At 35.9% G+C, this 24873-nt stretch overlaps 2 protein-coding genes across 5 annotated transcripts in view; one reads left to right on the top strand and one right to left on the bottom strand.

Moving 5' to 3' along the window:
• Nucleotides 1-19085, bottom strand: part of LOC137391183 (E3 ubiquitin-protein ligase TTC3-like) — a 54679-nt gene extending 35594 nt beyond the window's left edge. For 2 of the 4 annotated variants that reach the window (XM_068077566.1, XM_068077567.1), the window contains exons 1-10: nt 18910-18931; nt 18288-18409; nt 15995-16158; nt 14813-14984; nt 13432-13522; nt 10778-10957; nt 10405-10441; nt 3857-3933; nt 2823-2917; nt 1476-1541 (exon numbers count right to left, since the gene is read on the bottom strand). In XM_068077566.1, coding sequence (XP_067933667.1) covers nt 1476-1541; nt 2823-2917; nt 3857-3933; nt 10405-10441; nt 10778-10957; nt 13432-13522; nt 14813-14984; nt 15995-16158; nt 18288-18409; nt 18910-18927 — 1022 coding nt within the window. In that variant the 5' untranslated portion in view covers nt 18928-18931. Of the gene's footprint in view, nt 1-1475; nt 1542-2822; nt 2918-3856; nt 3934-10404; nt 10442-10777; nt 10958-13431; nt 13523-14812; nt 14985-15994; nt 16159-18287; nt 18410-18691; nt 19017-19080 lie in introns of those variants that run through there. The other 2 variants (XM_068077569.1, XM_068077568.1) reach the window with 2 other exon arrangements.
• A 131-nt stretch (nt 19086-19216) lies between these two features.
• On the top strand, nt 19217-22726 carry LOC137391185 (radial spoke head 1 homolog). Its single transcript, XM_068077571.1, has 6 exons — nt 19217-19406; nt 19627-19751; nt 19840-19940; nt 20295-20521; nt 21384-21606; nt 22383-22726. Exons 1-6 carry the CDS (start codon nt 19350-19352, stop codon nt 22607-22609), a joined length of 960 nt encoding a protein of 319 aa, XP_067933672.1. The 5' UTR covers nt 19217-19349; the 3' UTR covers nt 22610-22726.
• The last annotated feature ends 2147 nt before the right edge of the window (nt 22727-24873 follow it).

Raw genomic sequence — 24873 nt, 5'->3', positions numbered from 1 at the left:
AGGAAGGAGCTTACGACTGAAGATTCGAAGGAGTTAGAAGGTCATGCACGCGACCAGCATTCTAAATGAGCAAACATTTAGCAAGGGCGAGGAAGTAAAAGATACAGCAAACCCCACGTCGGCAGAAATATTTCAAGTGATTAATTTACTTATGTGGACTGGTATATTAAAACAATGCATGTATAATATTTTCTCTTGTGTGACATGTTTTTCATATTTTATTCATTTTATTTGTTTCCTTCTGATTTTATGTTTTATTTCCTTGTTTAACCATGTTTTTGCAGGTGGGCTTGTTATCTCCTATGTGAATACAATTCATCGTATGTATGTAACTCATATTATTAACTACTCAAGATAGTTGACGCATCTACCTTACTTTCTGAAACTTGTTAAAGCCCTGTCCTCTACGGTATAAATACGTACAAACTTTGTACGTACGGTTACATTGATTCTTGTGCACATTTCATACAAGAAGAAATACTGTAGCACCTTCTCTGGATCCTTCTACAAGAGTTAGCTAGCTCGCAGTTTTTTTCTTTTAAACTAGAAGAAAAATTGGACAGGACTAGACAACTTCTTTTAGCCTGCTAAAAATTCCATTTCATTACGTATTAAATTAATCTTCAAGTGTACAGCAACATAATTAGCATTGATACGTTTTTGTCTCCTCTCTGCTTCATTTGCTATATATGACAGCTAGAGTCAAGTTACTCCAAAGGTATGTACGTCTTGTATAGTAAATAAAATTTCATTTTTGTCGGTAGCCATTAAATGGTCAGGCGTGTGAGAGGCCGCTTTCGATAACTGCATCGCTCGGCCTTTCTTATTAATTTTGGTTAAAAAAAATGTTTCAACCAGACACGCTAAATTTTATAATGAAAGTGAAGACAGAAACTTATGAATGATAAAACTTCGTGATAAACAGTTGAAGTTCAGTAAAATAGTTCAAAATACATACTAAAACTCAGTTTAAAATGTAAGTTTTGCAAGCCAAACTTATTCGAAGTGAATTCAATGTTTATGTTATGCGTACATTTTGAAGGTAAGAACTTCTTACCGTATGATCTGCATTTGGTAAACAGATCATACGTAATTTTGCATTTTACAGTATTGCAGATTATAATCACTAGGTGCACTTAATACAATGCAGCTACTGTATGTAACTATAGTTACTAAAGTTAACATACTATTTTGTTACTAATTTTCAATATGTACAGCATTTTTATAAAATTTTGGACGATTTTTACCTTCTTTTTTTCATTGTATAATTACAATGGTTTCTATACGCGGACATACGATTTTTTCACCATACGATGCCAATTTTGGAATTGATTAACATCGTATCTCAAGAGTGCACTGTATATATATAGTGAGAGGACAACTCCTAAATATGGCTTTAAGCCTCTTGTATCCAATTATTGAATGAAGTCGGTTTCATGGAGAGAGTACTGAGGGAATAAAAGAATAGCACTTACTAGGTGGAGTCTTTGAGCTTGAGATAGGAGATGGCACGATTAGAATAGAGCATGTGATTATACGGGCTAAAAATATAATGACCCAAATTATAATGTAATAAGATAACTTTTAACGGTATGCAATTGTTAGTTTGGCAAAACTGTCGCAACCTCATCTTTCCATAGTTGCTCATGCTAAAGGTAAGAGCGAACACTAGCTCTCACGTAGTCCTGTGACAATAATAGCATATTTGTACTTGCTGTAACAACTGACAACTGCCGAATCCAACAGTGTCTGACCTAACATAAATGTCCTATGGGTATGTACTGTATAATGGAGTTACCAACTGTGAAAGTAGCTCTATTCCTGAAGACTGATTGGGAAGCAATAAGAATCACATTGATACGACCAGACAGTAACAGTGAGTACCTGAAAATTTTGAAATTGTTAAAGTAGGATGAAGGTGGTTTTTTTAAATTGCTGAGCTTGGGAGTCGTACCGCAATACTCTTGCACTAATGGCAACCCCTACACTGATTGCACCACAAATTAGTTTAAGCCAACCCTATTGTGTCAGACAGAACTCTGAGTTATTTCGAGTAAAACAAAGAAAAATATTGACAACAACACAATCCTAGCTAAGCGCACTTTAATTCTCACTTAACAATAGAATAAAGGTCGTTAACTTCTATACTAGATTTATATAGTGATACGTTGGATTAATTGATTCATGCTCTAAGTCAGCCAAAAGCGCAGTTTAATATGATAACAAATCCCTAATATAATATGATATTTTATATAATACAACTAAGCAAAAATATCGGACAGGTAGCACACATACAGGCATGATTCCACTATTGTATAGGCATGATCGCACACATGTACATGTATAGGCATGATCGCACTAATGTATAGGCATGATCGCACTAATGTATAGGCATGATCGCACTAATGTATAGGCATGATCACACTAATGTATAGGCATGATCGCACTAATGTATAGGCATGATCACACTAATGTATAGGCATGATCACACTAATGTATAGGCATGATCGCACTAATGTATAGGCATGATGACACTAATGTATAGGCATGATCACACTAATGTATAGGCATGATCGCACTAATGTATAGGCATGATCACACTAATGTATAGGCATGATCACACTAATGTATAGGCATGATCGCACTAATGTATAGGCATGATGACACTAATGTATAGGCATGATCGCACTAATGTATAGGCATGATCGCACTAATGTATAAGCATGTAGCTATAAAAAGCCAATAATAATAAGCCCCAGCAATGATGCAGTCTTCTCACACTAAACAACTAGTTGCGTACTATTTTATCCCATCTTACCTACCTTATTTTAATTGCGTCAGTGTACTTATCTATTGCCTCTACGTATTTCTCAGCCTTGTGACACTCATTTCCCTCGTCCTTCAGCCGCATTGCCGTCTACAAAAAAAGTAAACAAGATTCATGAAATTTCACATTTCATGAAGCAGTGAATATTTCGAAAAGCAGGATTAGATAATAGTTTTAATTTCATTCATCAAATAAACTACTTAATAAAGTGTAAGAGGAAGAGGCAATGAAAGACAATCTTTGAGTTTCCTGTTCATTCAGCAAACTGCTCTACCAACTAAGCAACTAGCTTTGCGTAAGGGGAAGGGGGCATTTTATAATACTGTCATGTCTAATAACTATGTGCTCAAATATTATTTGATGCGGAAAGGTGTGTTTGGCTGATAAGCCGAGTATCTGTGTTCGATTCCTGCGTAGCGCAATCTTTTTTTCTAACGCTAATTTATATGGACACGGCTTTTATCATAGTAAAGACTAGTACACAGTCCGCTGCGCCGTGGGAGATCATGTGTAATAACTACGTGCACAATTATTCTTAGATGTCATAGGCTGGTCAGGTAGTGCAGATGGTAGCATGCTTGGCTGGGAGCCTAATATCCGGGTTCAACTCCCGTGTGGTCTTATTATAGTAAAGATTTCCTACGGCAACCACAACTGCCACCAAAGTCACAACTCATACAAACTTCATGACATAATACAAAGATTATTAAAAAGATGCAGCCGCAAAAGTTAATATTCTATTATATAACTAGTATAACCAGTTAATAATGTAAAACATTTTAATGGTTAAAAAACTTCAAAAGGAATAATATTAACTAATATTTATTCATATATGTGCAATAAGAATTCTAGCCAATAGATTATGTTTATCTTATCAGCCTTAGTAAAGTCCCTTCAAAAATGTAAAATGTCATTTGTTGATCTTTCATTGGCTCTAATAAGAAGCGCTTTCAGTTTGAATGGCCAATTATGATAGAAATGCAATTAGTACATAGACAAAAGGCATAAGCTAGATCAGAGTTAACCCACCGTGTCAATCTGACTGAGCTCTATTCTCCTGAGCAAAGTATGCTTTTTATACTCGGAGTCAGCCAGGTAAAAGAAGTCTGTAAAAGGCCGACAACGGAAGCATTAAATGGCACTCTCCGAGATGAGGAAAACTGGGACAAGTAAATAATTTAGGTCTGCTGGGCACTGCCTAGAATATTTATGGCAGTGCCCAGCAGTAAATATTTATGGCAGAGCCCAGCAGTAAATATTTATGGCAGTGCCCAGCAGTAAATATTTATGGCAGTGCCCAGCAGTAAATATTTATGGCAGTGCCCAGCAGTAAATATTTATGGCAGTGCCCAGCAGTAAATATTTATGGCAGTGCCCAGCAGTAAATATTTATGGCAGTGCCCAGCAGTAAATATTTATGGCAGAGCCCAGCAGTAAATATTTATGGCAGTGCCCAGCAGTAAATATTTATGGCAGTGCCCAGCAGTAAATATTTATGGCAGAGCCCAGCAGTAAATATTTATGGCAGAGCCCAGCAGTAAATATTTATGGCAGTGCCCAGCAGTAAATATTTATGGCAGTGCCCAGCAGTAAATATTTATGGCAGAGCCCAGCAGTAAATATTTATGGCAGTGCCCAGCAGTAAATATTTATGGCAGTGCCCAGCAGTAAATATTTATGGCAGTGCCCAGCAGTAAATATTTATGGCAGTGCCCAGCAGTAAATATTTATGGCAGAGCCCAGCAGTAAATATTTATGGCAGTGCCCAGCAGTAAATATTTATGGCAGTGCCCAGCAGTAAATATTTATGGCAGAGCCCAGCAGTAAATATTTATGGCAGTGCCCAGCAGTAAATATTTATGGCAGTGCCCAGCAGTAAATATTTATGGCAGTGCCCAGCAGTAAATATTTATGGCAGTGCCCAGCAGTAAATATTTATGGCAGTGCCCAGCAGTAAATATTTATGGCAGTGCCCAGCAGTAAATATTTATGGCAGTGCCCAGCAGTAAATATTTATGGCAGTGCCCAGCAGTAAATATTTATGGCAGTGCCCAGCAGTAAATATTTATGGCAGTGCCCAGCAGTAAATATTTATGGCAGTGCCCAGCAGTAAATATTTATGGCAGTGCCCAGCAGTAAATATTTATGGCAGTGCCCAGCAGTAAATATTTATGGCAGTGCCCAGCAGTAAATATTTATGGCAGTGCCCAGCAGTAAATATTTATGGCAGTGCCCAGCAGTAAATATTTATGGCAGTGCCCAGCAGTAAATATTTATGGCAGTGCCCAGCAGTAAATATTTATGGCAGTGCCCAGCAGTAAATATTTATGGCAGAGCCCAGCAGTAAATATTTATGGCAGTGCCCAGCAGTAAATATTTATGGCAGTGCCCAGCAGTAAATATTTATGGCAGTGCCCAGCAGTAAATATTTATGGCAGAGCCCAGCAGTAAATATTTATGGCAGTGCCCAGCAGTAAATATTTATGGCAGTGCCCAGCAGTAAATATTTATGGCAGTGCCCAGCAGTAAATATTTATGGCAGTGCCCAGCAGTAAATATTTATGGCAGTGCCCAGCAGTAAATATTTATGGCAGTGCCCAGCAGTAAATATTTATGGCAGTGCCCAGCAGTAAATATTTATGGCAGTGCCCAGCAGTAAATATTTATGGCAGTGCCCAGCAGTAAATATTTATGGCAGTGCCCAGCAGTAAATATTTATGGCAGTGCCCAGCAGTAAATATTTATGGCAGTGCCCAGCAGTAAATATTTATGGCAGTGCCCAGCAGTAAATATTTATGGCAGTGCCCAGCAGTAAATATTTATGGCAGAGCCCAGCAGTAAATATTTATGGCAGTGCCCAGCAGTAAATATTTATGGCAGTGCCCAGCAGTAAATATTTATGGCAGTGCCCAGCAGTAAATATTTATGGCAGTGCCCAGCAGTAAATATTTATGGCAGTGCCCAGCAGTAAATATTTATGGCAGTGCCCAGCAGTAAATATTTATGGCAGTGCCCAGCAGTAAATATTTATGGCAGTGCCCAGCAGTAAATATTTATGGCAGTGCCCAGCAGTAAATATTTATGGCAGAGCCCAGCAGTAAATATTTATGGCAGTGCCCAGCAGTAAATATTTATGGCAGTGCCCAGCAGTAAATATTTATGGCAGTGCCCAGCAGTAAATATTTATGGCAGAGCCCAGCAGTAAATATTTATGGCAGTGCCCAGCAGTAAATATTTATGGCAGTGCCCAGCAGTAAATATTTATGGCAGTGCCCAGCAGTAAATATTTATGGCAGTGCCCAGCAGTAAATATTTATGGCAGTGCCCAGCAGTAAATATTTATGGCAGTGCCCAGCAGTAAATATTTATGGCAGTGCCCAGCAGTAAATATTTATGGCAGTGCCCAGCAGTAAATATTTATGGCAGTGCCCAGCAGTAAATATTTATGGCAGTGCCCAGCAGTAAATATTTATGGCAGTGCCCAGCAGTAAATATTTATGGCAGTGCCCAGCAGTAAATATTTATGGCAGTGCCCAGCAGTAAATATTTATGGCAGTGCCCAGCAATAAATATTTATGGCAGTGCCCAGCAGTAAATATTTATGGCAGTGCCCAGCAGTAAATATTTATGGCAGTGCCCAGCAGTAAATATTTATGGCAGTGCCCAGCAGTAAATATTTATGGCAGTGCCCAGCAGTAAATATTTATGGCAGTGCCCAGCAGTAAATATTTATGGCAGTGCCCAGCAGTAAATATTTATGGCAGTGCCCAGCAGTAAATATTTATGGCAGTGCCCAGCAGTAAATATTTATGGCAGTGCCCAGCAGTAAATATTTATGGCAGTGCCCAGCAGTAAATATTTATGGCAGTGCCCAGCAGTAAATATTTATGGCAGTGCCCAGCAGTAAATATTTATGGCAGTGCCCAGCAGTAAATATTTATGGCAGTGCCCAGCAGTAAATATTTATGGCAGAGCCCAGCAGTAAATATTTATGGCAGTGCCCAGCAGTAAATATTTATGGCAGTGCCCAGCAGTAAATATTTATGGCAGTGCCCAGCAGTAAATATTTATGGCAGTGCCCAGCAGTAAATATTTATGGCAGTGCCCAGCAGTAAATATTTATGGCAGTGCCCAGCAGTAAATATTTATGGCAGTGCCCAGCAGTAAATATTTATGGCAGTGCCCAGCAGTAAATATTTATGGCAGTGCCCAGCAGTAAATATTTATGGCAGTGCCCAGCAGTAAATATTTATGGCAGTGCCCAGCAGTAAATATTTATGGCAGTGCCCAGCAGTAAATATTTATGGCAGTGCCCAGCAGTAAATATTTATGGCAGTGCCCAGCAGTAAATATTTATGGCAGTGCCCAGCAGTAAATATTTATGGCAGTGCCCAGCAGTAAATATTTATGGCAGTGCCCAGCAGTAAATATTTATGGCAGTGCCCAGCAGTAAATATTTATGGCAGTGCCCAGCAGTAAATATTTATGGCAGTGCCCAGCAGTAAATATTTATGGCAGTGCCCAGCAGTAAATATTTATGGCAGAGCCCAGCAGTAAATATTTATGGCAGTGCCCAGCAGTAAATATTTATGGCAGTGCCCAGCAGTAAATATTTATGGCAGTGCCCAGCAGTAAATATTTATGGCAGTGCCCAGCAGTAAATATTTATGGCAGTGCCCAGCAGTAAATATTTATGGCAGTGCCCAGCAGTAAATATTTATGGCAGTGCCCAGCAGTAAATATTTATGGCAGTGCCCAGCAGTAAATATTTATGGCAGTGCCCAGCAGTAAATATTTATGGCAGTGCCCAGCAGTAAATATTTATGGCAGTGCCCAGCAGTAAATATTTATGGCAGTGCCCAGCAGTAAATATTTATGGCAGTGCCCAGCAGTAAATATTTAGTAGTAGTAAAGATGGTATCTCTGCATTAACTAGAGAGACCAGCGAGAGTAACTTGGCGAGGTGGCTAGATTACTTGTATCTGATAGGAATAAAAGGGGTTTGAACAGTAATTGATTACCGTGTGCAGTGACAAGAAGAAATTACATATATGGTGTTTTAGCTAGATCAACTTGGGAAGATGTGCCACATACGTTCTACATAAGCAGTCAAGTATCAACTGAGCATAGTTTTTATATTAGATGATGGCTTCTGTCAGTGGGCCCTGTGATTTTTTAGCCCGAGTAACTAAGGTGATATATTGATAAAGATATTTAATGATCTGAGCTGTCAAAATATGCGAACAAGAAGAGAAAGCAGCATTTTGTTTTAACCGAGTTGCATATGTACATTTAATTACTTCCACATACACAGGCTGTACATACTAGTGCTGGGCACGGGTAGTAATACCCGTTGAACTCGCGGGTTTATCTTCTCTCGAGTATCAGGTAATAGAGATTTCGGGTATTCCGGTTCGGGTTTTGACTTTCGAGTTCGGGTTTTGGTACACGGATCCGTCGGGTAGTGTGAACAAAAACTCAGTCTATTGCACCCTGCGTTCTTAGTCTGGGCCCACAGGGCATTTCTGTGTCATTTTTGCTAAGGAGGCACGACATTGGGGTAGAACGAGTCTTTAATTTAATAGATAGAATAAAGCATCTCATACCTTATTTAGCATACCTACCGGAGATATTGTAGTCAAGCAGTGATTACTTGTCATTAAAAGGTGAGTAGAAATACTTAAATCAAATTTTATTTGCGCAATTAGCCAAATCGGCTTCGTAAACAAATCTACGCCTTTTTTAATACGGCGCGTGTTTGCTTTCACCAATAACACATAGGTCCTTAGTCTGTTTCCGCTATCGCCTTGTTAGAAACTGCCATCAGTTTCGCGGTGGTAGCAGTGAAAATTTAATAACTCTGTTGATTACCACAGATAGCTATTATGGATTACATAATTCATTATAACCAAGTTTTACTAAGCCAACAAGCCTTACTAACGGAAAAAGCTGATAATGTAAAGGTTTTTATGAGATTTGGAGCACCATCTACAAAAAATCAGAGAGGTCCATAGAACATGCTTAAGTATTAAGCTACCATAGATCCTATCTTCTGCCACCTGTTAACACGAAAATTCCCTGTGGCCCCAGATTATCTTGACTGTTTAACAATCCGCCTGTTAACGCTGCGAGTACGAATGTCAGTCGATAAAAACTGTGAAAAATGATAAATAAATTGAAAAGAAATATAATTGCTTTGTAAATTTGAAAATATATCTGTTTAGAAAATTTAAACATAAAATCCATATCAACTAACCCGATACCCGAAAAACCCGTAGGCAAAGAAATACCCGAGCCTAGCACTACTAGCTACCCGATACTCGAAAAACCCGAACAGAAGGGGGCGGGTCTAAACCCGTTGACCAAGAAGTACTCGTGCCCAGCACTAGTACATACGCATGTGCAACCGCTACTTTCTACAAAGAAACACAAATTGAAATGTTCAAATATGGTTTTATTGATCGCTTGGAAATATTGAACTGTTCATCTCAGTCAGCTGAAGTTTGACTTATATGATATACATATAATTATGATATATATAATACATATACAACATACATATAATATATATAGTACATTTATAATACACAGTTTTACTTCAACATACGAGCTTAATGCGTTCTGAGACTGAACTTGTATGTCAATAAACTCGTGTCCCAAAGCACTATTTCCTATATAAAATAATTAAAGACCGTTATCATACTGTGAAAAAAACCACATAAAACAGGATATTACGGCACAAAAATGTGCTTTTAAATGTTGTAGCTCAGTACCTACGCTATCATGGTAACAAATATATATTTAGTTGTTAAATTTTGCAATAAAATGTAACATTACTATGTACACAATAGCAAGTTTTTATCTTCGAGTCAAATGTAGTGACTAAGGGCGGTCTGAGAGAGAATTGACAGCATTCGGTACACCAAACTTTCGCGACGATGCATAACAGAAACTTTGACTTCAACTTAAATAAATTTAGCTTTCTAAACACACACTCAAAGCTAGGTTTCTAAACACACACTCAAAGCTAGGTTTCTAAACTTTAATTTTGTCATATTGATTTTTGTATTGTCCATTTTCGGTTTGGCGCTTTTTGCCTCATGTTCACTATAACTTTTAGCCAACCTTTTTCAAACTGATTTGTTGAGGAAAAAGACCGAACGATGATGTTCTCAAAAGTAGTCTCTCACATACTTGCTCATATAGTGGCCATCGAGAACAGTCTCATATCCTAAGCAATACTCGTATTCCTTAGGAATACGAGGGAGGAAAGTCTGGCTCAAAACTGATCGCATCTCGATTTTCTCGTGTTGGGACACTCGCGTGTCGATGTATGACTGCATACATTATATAAACAATATATAGAAATATATAATACATATATATTATACACATATATGATATATATAATACATATATATATAATATACATGTGTAATTTAAATATTATACCCATATGTATATAATATATATAAATATGTATATAAATATATTATATATATACATATATATATATATACATATATATATATACATATATATATATATTATACTGCATGTACATTATGTGCACTTACATTGATGACACACAAAGACTGCTATGTGCCAGACGACCTACAACAGGAAACACCATGGTATTAGGCATGTGTAATGACAATACGCATACTAGAAAGTGACATATGTACATGGAAATCTGGTCTCATCTTTTACTGCCTATCAAAATACATAACAAGCTGATACTGCGATAAACTTCAAATATTTGTTGGGTTCGTAACCAAATTATTAGAAACCAATGATGGACATTTACGCAGAGCAAAAGCTATTATGAAAAGGACTTGATGCACTAGTCAAGTTGTGCCTGTAGGACTGATTGTCTGCGCTTACCTCACCTTAATACTAAAGTTCTGAATATGACAAGGCAAAAATCACAGATATTTAAAAAGCAATCACCTCTTTTGGAACTTCCGTGTAAATATACCAAATGGATTGCAAGAGGTATATTTCTTGCAAGTCTCTTTTCAGCCTATCAAGTTTGTAATCTTCTCGCATCTCATGGCGGGCACGGCGATTGCTGAAGCTGTACCACTCTCCCATGTGGTAGCTGATCTTGACCAGATTCGATGCCTCCGTCTGCAACCACAGAGTTTAGCTTTTGCAAAAAAATGTTTCGTAACAATTATTTCCTTTGTTTACCTATAAAATTGCTAGGTCAAGGTCATAAGCTTTTCTTCACAGAATTAAACCTAGTCGTCTCTGTTATGAGAAAGTCAGATAAAATTTCTCTTGCGTAGCCGAAGGGAAACTTGCAGCAGCTGCACTGGCAAACCTAAGCAAATCCACTGATAACCCCTAAGACCGCATTTACTGATAGCTTCATGGAGGCATGCTTATCTCTTTAGGAAAAATATGAAAAATTTGGCTGAGCCAGAATGATGTGTAATGGAAAACCTAAACTTGTGGAAATTGGAATTGGGAAAAACCAAATCACTAGGATTTCCCGATCCATTAGGATTTTCCAAAATGCAACCTATTGGGCTGCCCTTTGTCTGAAATAGTAAAGCTAACAAACTGAAGGACAATTGCTGACACCTGACTATTGGAATGGTCTGGGATACAAGCAATATTGATAATACATATAAAAAGGAGCTGGAATGAAGTTAAGCAAATTTTATTTCTGACTGAAGCTAACTCTGACATTTAAGACTACCACTAGGAAACAGAGTAACAAATGTATAGAGCTGTCATGAGAGATACATTGAAAAAAAAAGACTGTCTCACTGATTCCCTTTAAGTTATAGGGCTGCAGTACATGAGCATACAAGCAAATGAGTGAAACCGCTTGTTGCAGATGCCCTCTAGCAATGATCTCCTCTAGCAATGCTGGAGGAAGCACTGCAGTCCCAACCATTGTGTCATATTTATGTATGGTTTAGGGTTTTCTATATTTCTTTATCTTGATTATGCCTTTTTCTCAATGATCACGCATAACTTTACCGCTCTCACAGGAAATTTCACCAGGTCAAAAGACATACCTCTAATAAACCATTGCTAAACATGTACTGCTACTAAGCATACCTTGTATTTCTTACCAGGTATACTAGTATATGATTTTTCAGAGAAAATGAAAATCATTGGGTATAACATAAAATCATAGTAAAAACTAAAGTAGAATACAACATATCAGCCTAAATATTATATTCATTTGTACAATAGCTTTTTATTTATAGCCATTACAGACTTCAACTGTCTTGTAAAAGTTTTTGTAAAAATCCAGTCAATCCTACTATTTGCACTATAATAGATTGTCAGAGTATTTGCTGTTTAAACATACCTTGGGAATGAAACTGCATTTATCAGTACCTGGATCATGCGTATACTAGATTTCATGTAATATAGGAAATAGAATTTAGGAATTGAAAGACAGGTCAGAACTTCAACAACCCTATGAGCAGCATACGCATCTTTTCTACGTTCTTAACCGATCTTAATAATCGACGAATAAAACAACATCCTGCATAGCCCCGGCTCAACAATGTTATATTATATTCAATTGTTTCATCTACCTTCATATGCAGAGATTTAGATTCAGCCTTTTAGCTATGTGTAAATATATTTTCACAAGTTCAAGAGCTAACCAATGCTTACAATTTCGGATTATGGATGTTACTAGAATATGACAAATACACTGAATAATAAAGGAAGAAACGCGTCACTCATTACAAAGCAGCATAGCACAGCCAGCATAGCATAGCAATGCCAGCACAGGCTAGTCAGATCTACTGCGTGAGCTCATAATGTTCAATATAATAATTACTACAGCTACTGCTGCTTGGCTATGCACCCGCTTGGTTACGCATGGCATATATTATTATTAAAAGTAGAGGATTTCCTTTGTACTAGCTAGATAGACGCGCACCGCCCTGTCAATGTGAGTCAGTCATATGGAGAGTTCTATAAACATGATGATAAGTCAAATGAAGTCATTGAGACCAGTTTAATCATGCGTGTCAGTCACAGTTAGTATTCCATAATGCTACTGCTCAACAGGTTTATGTAGATGAAATAAGTGGTGTACATCCCATAGTGGAGTACAACACTATTACTCTTTACAATTCCATAAGTTTTCGAGCTTCAATCTTTATACTGTGGGGATGATTTTATACTCAGCTATTACACGAGTAAAGAAAGAGAAATTGAGTAGGCAAAGAAGAATCTAAAACTTTTTACAGCAATTTCAGCTACATTATTAATAGAATGCGTTGAGCGATTCTGCAAACATAATTAGTCTATAGCAGGTTACCGTGAATTTTCAACAATTACACATTTTTAAACATTATTTTCATCGCTAGAATATTGTGGCAAGTTGGGCTTATTAATAAGCCTAAACAAGCATCAATTAAAATTCAAAGCATCAATATCATTACCATTATTTGTTCCGCAATAGGCTCTATTGGCCAACACTAAAAACAAGTGTTTATAATTGCAAATCGCTCATGCAAATCAAGATATTTCATGCCAACTTGGATTGCAATTTGTAGGAGAGATGTGAGTGCAAATGCTGCACCTAGTAGGTGCATAGCATCTCTAATAAATAAAGAACTTACCCGAAGCAAGCATTGCACGAAAGTATCCGCTATCTCGGCAGTAGTTCTCATAACATGGCTTATTTCACAGCCTGACATAACAGGCCCTTCCCTAAAAAGTTATTAGTAGTTCACAACCTGACGCAAGGGGCCCTTCCCTAGCAAAATATATTAGTAGTTCACAGCCTGACATAAGGGGCCCTTTTCCGGCAAAATATATTAGTAGTTCGCAGCCTGACGCAAGGAGCCCTTCTCTAGCAAAATATATTAGTTCACAACCTGACGCAAGGAGCCCTTCTCTAGCAAAATATATTAGTTCACAACCTGACGCAAGGAGCCCTTCTCTAGCAAAATAAATTAGTAGTTCACAACCTGACATAAGGGGCCCTTTTCCGGCAAAATATATTAGTGAATATAAAAACAATAAACAGACAAACCTCGACTCAAACCTCTGCATATTAATTTATCAACATTCAACGTAAAACCTGTGCACACATCTCCATCGACATACAAATTTCTAAAAATGGTGTCCAAAATTTCTGGAGCTATTATGGTTTTGCACATAACAGCAGAAAAGCTGATGAGAATAAAATAATAAAAAACGTGTAAATGGAGTTAATTTAAACAATACGCAGTGTAAGTTACGATGCGTATTTCTAGTACTCACTCTGCAGCTGAAACTAACCATTGCAGATACACTTCCGTGTACTTGTTTCTAAAGGTAACAGAATCTCTGTTCATTGATTATTATTTTATTCATTTACTCATTAGATGTACTTTGCAGTTTAAAATTCAGTTTGTACACAGTTTTATATAATGCGCTTGTTTTAACGCTATATGTAATAACTCAGTGCTTACTATTGTTAATTTTCTCTAAAACAAATTGAACGAAATATATTGTATACATAAACAGTGTTTCTACCACACACAATTAATTTGCAAAAGTTGCATGATGCTAACCCGATACGAAAGTTATAACTTACAAAGCAAATATTGTAATGAACTAACTTTGCATGTCAATGATTGATGGTATCGCCAAAGTTTTATTTATTTTATAAACATATACTGTACATAAACACCCAAAAATATGCTGCCGCCAAATTTGCAGCTGGTTAATAAAAATATTTGGTTTTAATAGAAGTGCTATACGACTTGGTTAAAAAGTTACTCAACAAAGCCATATTACCACATGAACAATCTGGCACACGTATGCTTATGAACCAAATCACGTGAACTGCTTTTTTGCCAATTTTATAATCTAACAGTAATTTAACTAAGCAGCGACTGAACCGATCTCTTTGATGTTTCGTGATTAACATGTATACTAATTTAAATTTAACTCCCTGAGGTCACACGACTCATCTGCCATGGATTGTTAACAAAAAAAGCAGGTGTTGCTTACCAATTAGGAGGTAATAGATCCTTTTGGACAGCCCATTGAAGTATCGATTCATTCTGCTGCGCAGAACCAAGAATCATTGGAGCAATTACTCCAATCCTTAATGTGTCCTCCGTCATCTTCGGTAACTTAGGGTTCTTTTTTTTCTCAGTCTCATAGTAGTGGATATCATAAACTAAGAGAACAAGTTATGATCAGCATTTAAATTCAATTGTACATTTAACAAAGCCGAGTGATGAGAAGCATTTACATGTATATACTATCAACAGCACACTGGAAACTTTATATTGTTACATATTATTGATATTATATTGTTACATATTATTGTCATTATGTTGTTACATATTATTGATATTATATTGTTACATATTATTGATATTATATATATTATTGTCATTATGTTGTTACATATTATTGATATTATATATATTATTGTCATTATGTTGTTACATATTATTGTCATTATGTTGTTACATATTATTGTCATTATGTTGTTACATATTATTGATATTATGTTGTTACATATTATTGTCATTATGTTGTTACATATTATTGATATTATGTTGTTACATATTATTGTCATTATGTTGTTACATATTATTGATATTATGTTGTTACATATTATTGTCATTATGTTGTTACATATTATTGATATTATATTGTTACATATTATTGTCATTATATTGTTAGATATTATTCCTTTCACTCTTATTACTCATTCACTTTGACAGCTAGTAAAGGTGTCAACTCAGGTTAGGTGTTACTGAAAATCTAATAGAAAGATTGACAAGTTGTCTTCGTTTCACAGGGTCTCACACCTGGATATATACGAATATACACGAAATATATATACTTGATATACTGGATATAAACAAAAGATATACCCTAGCCAGCCGTTGTCTTGAGATGTGATGTGGCACACTGAACAGCATGAGTTGATTTCAAAATTAAAAAATTGAAAACTAATGCGATCACAGTTGCTGCTAATACAAAACTGAAGTTAGGCTGTTGATCGGCTAGTATCTCTTTGTTAAAATACATGTCACAAACTTTTACTACGTAACCTTTGGTTAGACAATGATTCCAACATACCGTAGTACTTATGCCTAGGTGAGACACTTTGTTAAAATACATGTCACAAACTTTTACTACGTAACCTTTGGTTAGACAATGATTCCAACATACCGTAGTACTTATGCCTAGGTGAGACACTTTTTAACAAGTGTTTAAGCTTTCTAGTCAGAGGTGGCTGATCTAAATCGTCATCATCTTCATCAAAGACGCGGTGATTGTGGAAATGAGGCCTTTTATCCAAAAAATCTGATAAGCAAAACATTTGTGGGTCGAATCTAAAAAAGTACATCAAGGTGTTCACTTTTACCTTTATGCTTCTGCGCTTACAGAAGCGTAAAGGTAAAAGTGAACCTTTATGTTGACTTTACCTTTACTGGTATGTAATTCATGGTACATTTGCACAGGCCCCTCCCATTGGTTATGCTCTAACATACAAGAATAAAGCTTTTCTGATAAGAGGAACGAAGATGAGCGAAGATGAATTCACTCATACTAACTTACTATTGACAGTGAATACTATTGAATCCGTAGCTGAATCTATCAAGTTAGTTTAATGGCAATTCACAGTCTGATAGAACTGACAAACATTGCATCAGTTTTATTGCTAGAGCTCGTTCAAACGCTGGTTCAAACACTGGTTCACATAGTTTAATGGGGGTTCTTTGAGCCTGTTAAGAAACTGCAGAACACTCCATAAACAAGGTAACTATTATAGAAGATAGTGAAAAGGAGGTAACTCCAGCAGAGGCAGCTTCCTAAGAAACAGATGATCTGGCAAAAGCTGCCGAGCCATCAGAAGAACAGCCTCCCGCAACTGATGAGTGATATTTTAAACTGTTTTGATTTTCTTAAAGGGTGACTCGCAACAAAATTCACATTACTGTTATTTGGTACCAAAAGATTTACCATGTTTTACTTTGCTGTGTTGTAGGTGCAAAATATGTGGAAATGTGATTACAAGCTCTTAAAAGCTCAAAGACAAACAGTTAATCTGCAGCCATCACGAAAACGCTGTAGATCGGAATCTCTTTCCAAAACGGCTCAAATGGGATGTAGATGAACACAATGGCTTCTGTTTACACTTTCATGTAACCTCATTCGTCAAAATATTTTCAGAAATATACTTTACGTATTCAATAAAACCATGTCTATTGTCTTTACACATCTATTTCATCATCATTGTAATGCTGTCATTTTGAGTACTCATATCTCAAAACCTACCGTAAAATATCGATCAATTTTTTAACTTTAGCTCGAAGAAGTGCATATCATCCTCTGATAAACATGACAAGCTTGTTGGTCACATGCGATAGTCGAAAAATGCTGCAGAAATTATTCGCGGCGTTAGGCAGGAAGTATGGGTCACATGATCAGATTACGACTAGACCAAGTCGAAACAAAAATGTAAAGTACCGAGCATCTATATTTGATACAAGCTTTTCAGTAGAACCCAAAGTGTTTGTCATAAACTAGTGCTACGAGACGTTATATATTGAGCCTTTTATTGGCCTTTCAATTTGCATGATAACATCACATGTCAAAACAACAACCAAAATGTTTGAGAGCATCATGAACAAAGAGATTCCACACTACGGCGTTTTCGTGATGGCTGCGATTGATTAACTGTTTCTTTTTGAGCTTTTAAGAGCTTGTAATCACATTGCCATATATTTCGCATCTACAACACAGCAGAGCAAGACATGGTGAATCTTTTAATACCAAATAACAGTAATGTGAATTTTGTTGCAATTAAAATTTTAAACAATTCTGTAGCTCAACAGCAATCTCTCTTTCTGTCAAGGCATTATTTATTACATGACGTTTCAACTGAATAAAGTTTCCCATTATCATATCATTATGCGAGTGATAGAACAATATGAAGCTTGGAGTTCTAGCAATAGATGGTTGCGAGTTGATCAATGCAATTTGTGAGGCTGTCATAAACAATATTATTCATGTATACAAAATATTACTACCAAAAATTTCCATTTTTTCTGTCAATATAATGTACATATCAAGTTGCACACAGCAACTCCTAGTATGTAGTAAAAATGATTTAATTTTGCAACTGAAAAGTTAAAAGACTAGTTAACTTGCATGCTAGCCCTATACTACAAACAGAAGGAAGACCAATAGCCACATTTTAAAAATTGCAGATAAGCTGTGCTGCCATGCTAGAGCTGCATGATACAGTAAGTAAAAGATAGTCCAGCCAAGCGTGCTTGTGTATCCTTAAAACGCATTCCCCATCATCTGCTAGAACATACTTCCCCTCGGTTGTTAGAATATACCACCCCGTGATAAAGATAGTTTTTGAAGTGACTATCTTACTTAATTTAACAACAACAACTTAATTATGAACCACATATATGTCTTCCAATTAATAAAATATTAACAAACTTACTTATATAGTTGCCGAGAAGTACCATCAGCGGCCTGATGGTCTATAGAAGCCGACATTGTAACGGTGGGCTTTTCCTTCTTTGCTTTTGAACGAGTGAACTTTTTATTCATGATGCTATATTGCTACAAAGTATAGTTACCAGTTGAAAATTATTGTAGAAAACAAAAGCAAATAATCTTCACAACATTTTTTTATTCAACACAGCGATTGGCTATGAAAATTGTGGTAAAATAGACACAAAATATGCACAGCGCCAAAATAGTTGAACAAAAAAGCTGTAGCGAGTGATTGAAGGTGGACCTGATTTTTAAACGCCTATCTACAGACAGCAATGCAAGGGCGAAAATACCCGTTGCTACATGAGTCATTTTTTTTGGAAAATGGAAAGCCCGTTTCATACGTACCATTCACACTAGAGCTTGCTATGGCGATAACAAAAGACTTGAATTGTGTAAAGGGATGGTCATTTATTTAGGCGCTAATAGAGCTATTTGTTAGTAGGCAGAGATTTTTATTTGCTCTAAACTCAAACTTAATTTTTAAACAAATGGGAAACTTTTATCAGGAGCGTCCGTAAATATTTATCTTCCGAGATTAGTCACAAAATGTTTACGATGCAGACCTTTTTCAAAGAGCACATGGCCTTTTTTATAAAATAAGGGCTGAACGATTTCGTGGAGGGCGCTAAATGCCAACTCGTATTAGGTTTACCTTGCCGTTCATAAATACATAGAATTACCTGTTTCTATTACAAAAAGAATATACATAGTAAATGAGTGTAAGAAAACTTGACTATTCGCTTTCATAAAAGCAACTGATTTCAGCGCCTTTTCGTTTATAGGATAGGATAACTTTTATTACAAGTATTCAGGTAGTTTTCATACATAACTCCAAGGCTAACCGTAAAATATAAACTCTCATCCAATAAGCGTTTGCTTTCGCAGCGCATAGCAACGGTTGCTGACGGTTTGCAAACAACGCGGCTCAGTTCACGCTTCTTAGATTAGAAACGATTTACTTCAGGAGTATCCAAGTTTATCATATACTTGTTTTATTGTCAAAATGTCTGATCTCGGTTCAGATTACGAAGACGAAGAAGCAGCAGGACCATATTTAGGAGTGAGTATTATAAGTATATACTTTGTCGATTTAAACTTGGTGTAAGAAGCATGTAGCATAAGGTAGTTGAAGGCTTCCTTTATTTATGCTTTGTCTTACATAGCTGTCATGTAACGGTTTACTGAGTTTAGTATGTGATCTAACCTAGACTAAAAATTTAATGGTTTAGCTTCTTACAAATTAATGCTGGTTTTGTATATGCTCTGTAATTTAATAATAGGAATATGAAGGTGAGCGTAATGAAAAGGAAGAACGTCATGGACAAGGTAAAGCAACATTACCTAACGGCGACACGTATGAAGGGCAGTATGATTCTGGTAAAAGACACGGTCAAGGCACTTATAGGTAGGTGTTAATAAAATCACTGTACAAGCAAAAAAGTATATCATATAAGAAGTTTGTTTTTCAATAAAACGTCTTATATATTTTGTAGATTCAAGCAAGGAGCTGGGGCTAGATATATTGGCGAGTATGCAAAGAACAAAAAACATGGTCAAGGCACATTTATTTATCCAGATGGATCCAAATACGAAGGTGAATGTAATAAAATTATTCTTTATTAATAATAATTTTATCTACATCTTACTTTGATTTGCAGTGCACCATCTACTGTTACCAACAAATGGAACGCACTCATCAATAAGTGATCTGCATAACTTAAAACTATAACTGCAGAAGATATTCAAATTAAATTTGATTGTTTATTTATGTCTGAAATCACAATCTAAATAAGACAAAATAAGCTTTAGGCTTTTAATGTGTATAATTTTGCTTTGATAAAGTGTAAAAAATAATGGTCTGCTACTACCCTATACTATATATTTTATAATAAGATCTTGATCAACTCAGTCTTCCATTATATGCCATGTGTTTTAATCATGAATACAGGTAGCTGGGTAGATGATCAGAGGTGTGGTTTTGGCAAATACTCATATATTAATGGTGATTACTACGAGGGAGAATGGCAGAATCATGTCAGACATGGGCAAGGTTGCTATTACTGGGCAGAGACTGGCTCAAAATACGTCGGAACGTGGAAGGAAGGGCGCATGGAAGGTGCAGGAGAAATGGTTCATGCTAACCACAAATATGTTGGCAGTTTCAAAGAAAACAGGGCAAGTTCTGTACTTCAATATGTCTTTGTTTAATTTAGTATACAACCTATTCATTTTAGAAGTAGACAGTTACATTCTAAAATGCTTCGAAACTATAAAAATCCTTGTGCAATTATGGTTAGTACTGAATTTCTAAAAAAAAAGGTTTTGTGATAGTATTGTAATAGTGCTGCCACAAACTGCTTTTTGGCCTTGTATAGTCTACACCTAAAAGCTACAATAAAAAGTGAACTAATGAATTAAAATTATTGTTTATAGCATAAGTAAACAGATATCATTTAAAATTGAATTCAGAACTACTTCAAATAATGCAACCTTACCTACACATGGTTAATTAGCCCTGCCAGAAGACAATTAGTTTTTGTTTTGCTCACCTTTGCTCGCTACAGTGTAATTCACTGTATACATTTATTTCACTAAAGGGTTAATAAGCTACAATGGGTATTCAAATGTAATCTTATACGAGCTTGCGAAATATAGCAAATTCAAGAGTGTGTAGTTTAGTTAAGTATAAGCTTTAACTTCATTACACAAATCCTTAAAAAGATGTGATAGGCGCTCTTCTCCAAACCTTCCTACCGCAGCCCTCACTTAAAGTACAAAGTTATCACCACATTTTCTAGTTAAAGCAAATAAGTGTAATGAAGGTATGCTTTAATATTAGCCAAGCTTAGCATATTTTTCTCTAAGTTAAGTATACGTTCAAGCAATATCTAGCTCAACCAATTGCATCTTCAAATTTGCTCAGACCGAGTACATGTGTTGGGACTATGGGAAGGGAAAACGTATCTATAGGCAATTCTCACATTCAAAGCATGGCAAACGAGTTTTTTTTATAATAAAATAAATCGTCTATTTGCAGCCTGACTCTAAAGGAAAGTATGTTTTTGACATTGGCTGTCAGCAACATGGTACCTACACCGGAGTAGAGCAAGCAGATGAGAAAAATGAAGATGAAGAGGCTGCGCCTAATCTCATACCAAAATGGAAGGCTGGAGAAATCACAGAAATCAAATTAGAGCCAGATGTTGATGACTTAGAAGGCATGGCTCCTCCTGATGGTGGCTCTACTGAACAGGACACAGGCTAGTTGTTTTTAATTTTCACAACCCAGTATGAGTTTTAGTAACATTACTACCTGTACTTAGAATGTGTACCAAAGTATTAGTAACATTACTACCTGTACTTTGAATGTGTACCCATGTATTAGTAAAATTACTGCTTGTACTTAGAATGAGTACCGGAGTACTAGTAACATTACTACCTGTACTTAGAATGTGTACCCATGTATTAGTAACATTACTACCCGCTCTTAGAATGAGTACCAAAGTATTAGTAACATTACTACCCGCTCTTAGAATGAGTACCAAAGTATTAGTAACATTATTGCTTTCATAAAAGTTTCAAAAGCTGGAAAAAGTTGATAAAGTTAAGAAATTATTTATAAAGTTGTATAATATTTATGGTTATTTAGAATTATATCTACCTTAATGGTTAAATAAACAAACAACTTTAATGTAAGTAAAGTTCTGTAATAGTTTTGTCATATCAAAGATTTTCTACTCTGAAAACCTGGTTACATAAACATGGCAGATATTTATCGAGATACGAGCGATGTAACTTGTAACTACTCATAACTTACAAAGCGCATAGTATTGCATTTGAATGCAGGATACATTTCAATGATAGCAAAGCATTCATTTTTTCATTTTGTTTTAGTGAACATGGAAAAAAGGATTTAACAAATATGAACTTTTATACTAATACATTAATCGATTGGACGGTTTAAAAAAATTTATGATAGGCCACAAACACTTCCTGTTAGGTTCTCTAAGGTGAAATGTTTGATAACAAATTGTAGAGGCAGCTACTGCTTTAACAGCTGATAGCAAAGACTCTTTACCGCAAGATGGTACGGACTCTGGACCCGCTGTTGTGAAGGCACCAGTTGAAGGAAATGAAGAAACTGTGGTAGAAGATAGTGAAGAGGATGAGGTAGCTCCAGCCGAAGATGCCGTTGAAGAAACTGCTGATCAGGGAGAAGCTGCCGAGCCAGCCGAGGAACAACCTCCAGCAGCAGAAGAGTGATATTAACAAATCTGTCAAATTTTTTTAAACAATTCTGTAGCTAAATGGCGATCTCTACCTAGCAAGGCATTATTTATTACATGAGGTTTTAACTGAATAAAGTTTCACATTATCATATCTTTATGTGAGTGATAAAACTACATGAAGTTTTGGACTACTAGCAATAGATGGTTGCAGGTTAGTCAATGCTATCCGTAAGGCATTATTCATAAACAATATCATTCACGAGTACAAAATACTATGACCAAAAATCTCAAATACATATTCTCTGCAAATACAATATACCTAGCAAGCTGACCTATTTTACTATTGGTCTACTGCTCAACAGTAGATCATGTAAACCAACTGTAGCAGAAGAATTATCTCTCATAGCTGGTTGAAAATGCGTGATTTGTATAGCAGTTAGCTTTACTATTCATGACAACAAATATACACTAACTTCATGTGTAGGCTTAATTTGATTAATCAAATTTAATATTAAACCAGTCATAATGTAATTAATGACTCTTCGGAGGTGCAACTTTACCAGTGCAGAATATTTATGCCTATGTATATTGATAACATAGTAGAACAATTGCTGTTCTACCCATGAAACCCCAATTCATGGTAGAAATTAGAGAGTTGTCTGCACCATTGTTTAGTGCAAAGTTCTGATAGGCTGGTATGGTTAGAAACCCTGTGCAAGTAAATATAAAAAACTAGCAATAGGTTGATGACAGACCATGAGTGAGTTGATGAACCAGCCTTGGATGAACTGATAAATAGACTTTTGATAAGCTGCCTAGAAGACTCATTGGCACCTAACAATTACTAGGTGGGTCATCTAATTTACTTCAGGTGAGCTTTCTGTTCTTTCGCTCAAATACATGTATATTTGAATATGGTAAGGAAAATGGAAATAGATGTGAAGATCTATTTATCAAAAGCTCTAATAGCTCATTAATGGCTGTAAATTGTCTAAGAAGAGTCATAATATGCAACTTGCTTTGTATCGTGGTAGTTGTATAAATTAAAGTAGTTGTGTGCCATTTTGGAATTATGATGTAACAATGTGTATTATGAATGCCATCATGTGACGATTTGTTTGTCCTGAGTAAACCAATCTAGCTCACTGCCCAGATTGATTTCCTTAAATGAGGACATGCTATTATCCTATTTAATTGTCCTACACTCACTCCGTAATTATTTATTACTAGGTGAATGCCTGAAGGTAATTATCTATCATTATACTATGAACTATTATGTAGAATGGTGATGTATGTGTTTGGTTCTCTCTTGCTGGGTTGTTGCCGCATAGGCCTAAGTAAAGTGAATTCTTTATATCTTACAGTCAAACTTCTCTGAATAGAATATTACTACAATATAAAATAGTCATCCTGAATATTGAGAAAAACTAATGTGTGTGTAGTGAGTGTGACTTGGTATAGTTTATATAGACATATAGTTCATATTTAAATTACTATCATGATACCATGAGGTCAAGGTAGAAAACTAAATAGACAAGGAGAACATATAAGTTAGTAAGTGATAGATTAAATCAGCTAGGAAGCTATGGGTAAAATGCATAAATGTTAAAGATTTATAAGTCAATTGCCCTAGTCACCTTTTATTTTGACATTAAAAATATATTAGTAGAAGCCTAGTCAGTGCCACTTTGGCCACTTTTAAGGCTACTATCTGACAACAAGTGTGTTATGTTAAAATTTATTTCAACGCTTTAAATTGTCACCAGATAATTTTATAATGCGAGTATGCTCTGCAACTTAAGTGCAAAAAATTCTGCTTAAAAAGTTCACCACAAAGTAATTCAGTTAGCTAAATATAAAAGCTGTTTGCTAATCTGGATGTTAAAGAACATTAGCATCCAGTAGCAAAAACTTAGTATTAACTACAATTTTTATCTACAAAATGCTGATTTTTATAATAGCTTAAAATGTGCTTTTGACAGCAATAGCCAAAAGGTGTTCTACAGTTGATGTTATGGTCACTATTGATAATGCCTAGCGTTTATCTTAGTTTATTCTCTAGTAGTTTATTCTCTTTACACACCAAACAACATATTTTTACGATTTTCAACTAAAAGTTGCATTGTTATTGTCAAAAGTTTGTATTAAATGAAATTTTACAATGATGCACACTAGTTGTTATAATTTTATGTTTATTTATCTGGGACTTATCTCCTCTCTAGAACTCAGGAACGACGAAACTGACCGTCCAAGGAGTTGTTAACACATTGTCGACGAAGTCAAACAAAATAGTCACGT

The sequence above is a fragment of the Watersipora subatra genome, chromosome 3 (genome assembly GCF_963576615.1).
Source record: "Watersipora subatra chromosome 3, tzWatSuba1.1, whole genome shotgun sequence".
In the NCBI taxonomy this organism is placed as follows: domain Eukaryota; kingdom Metazoa; phylum Bryozoa; class Gymnolaemata; order Cheilostomatida; family Watersiporidae; genus Watersipora; species Watersipora subatra.
Note: the sequence above shows the minus strand (reverse complement) of the source record. Positions and strands in the feature narration are given on the sequence as shown.

What these genes read in the sequence shown, in the direction of transcription:
- LOC137391185 (XM_068077571.1), top strand. Translation starts at nt 19,350, where the DNA reads ATGTCTGATCTCGGTTCAGATTACGAAGACGAAGAAGCAGCAGGACCA. An exon ending in CAGCAGGACCATATTTAGGA is followed by an intron (nt 19,407 to 19,626) that starts GTGAGTATTATA and finishes ATTTAATAATAG; the next exon opens with GAATATGAAGGTGAGCGTAA. An exon ending in CACGGTCAAGGCACTTATAG is followed by an intron (nt 19,752 to 19,839) that starts GTAGGTGTTAAT and finishes TATATTTTGTAG; the next exon opens with ATTCAAGCAAGGAGCTGGGG.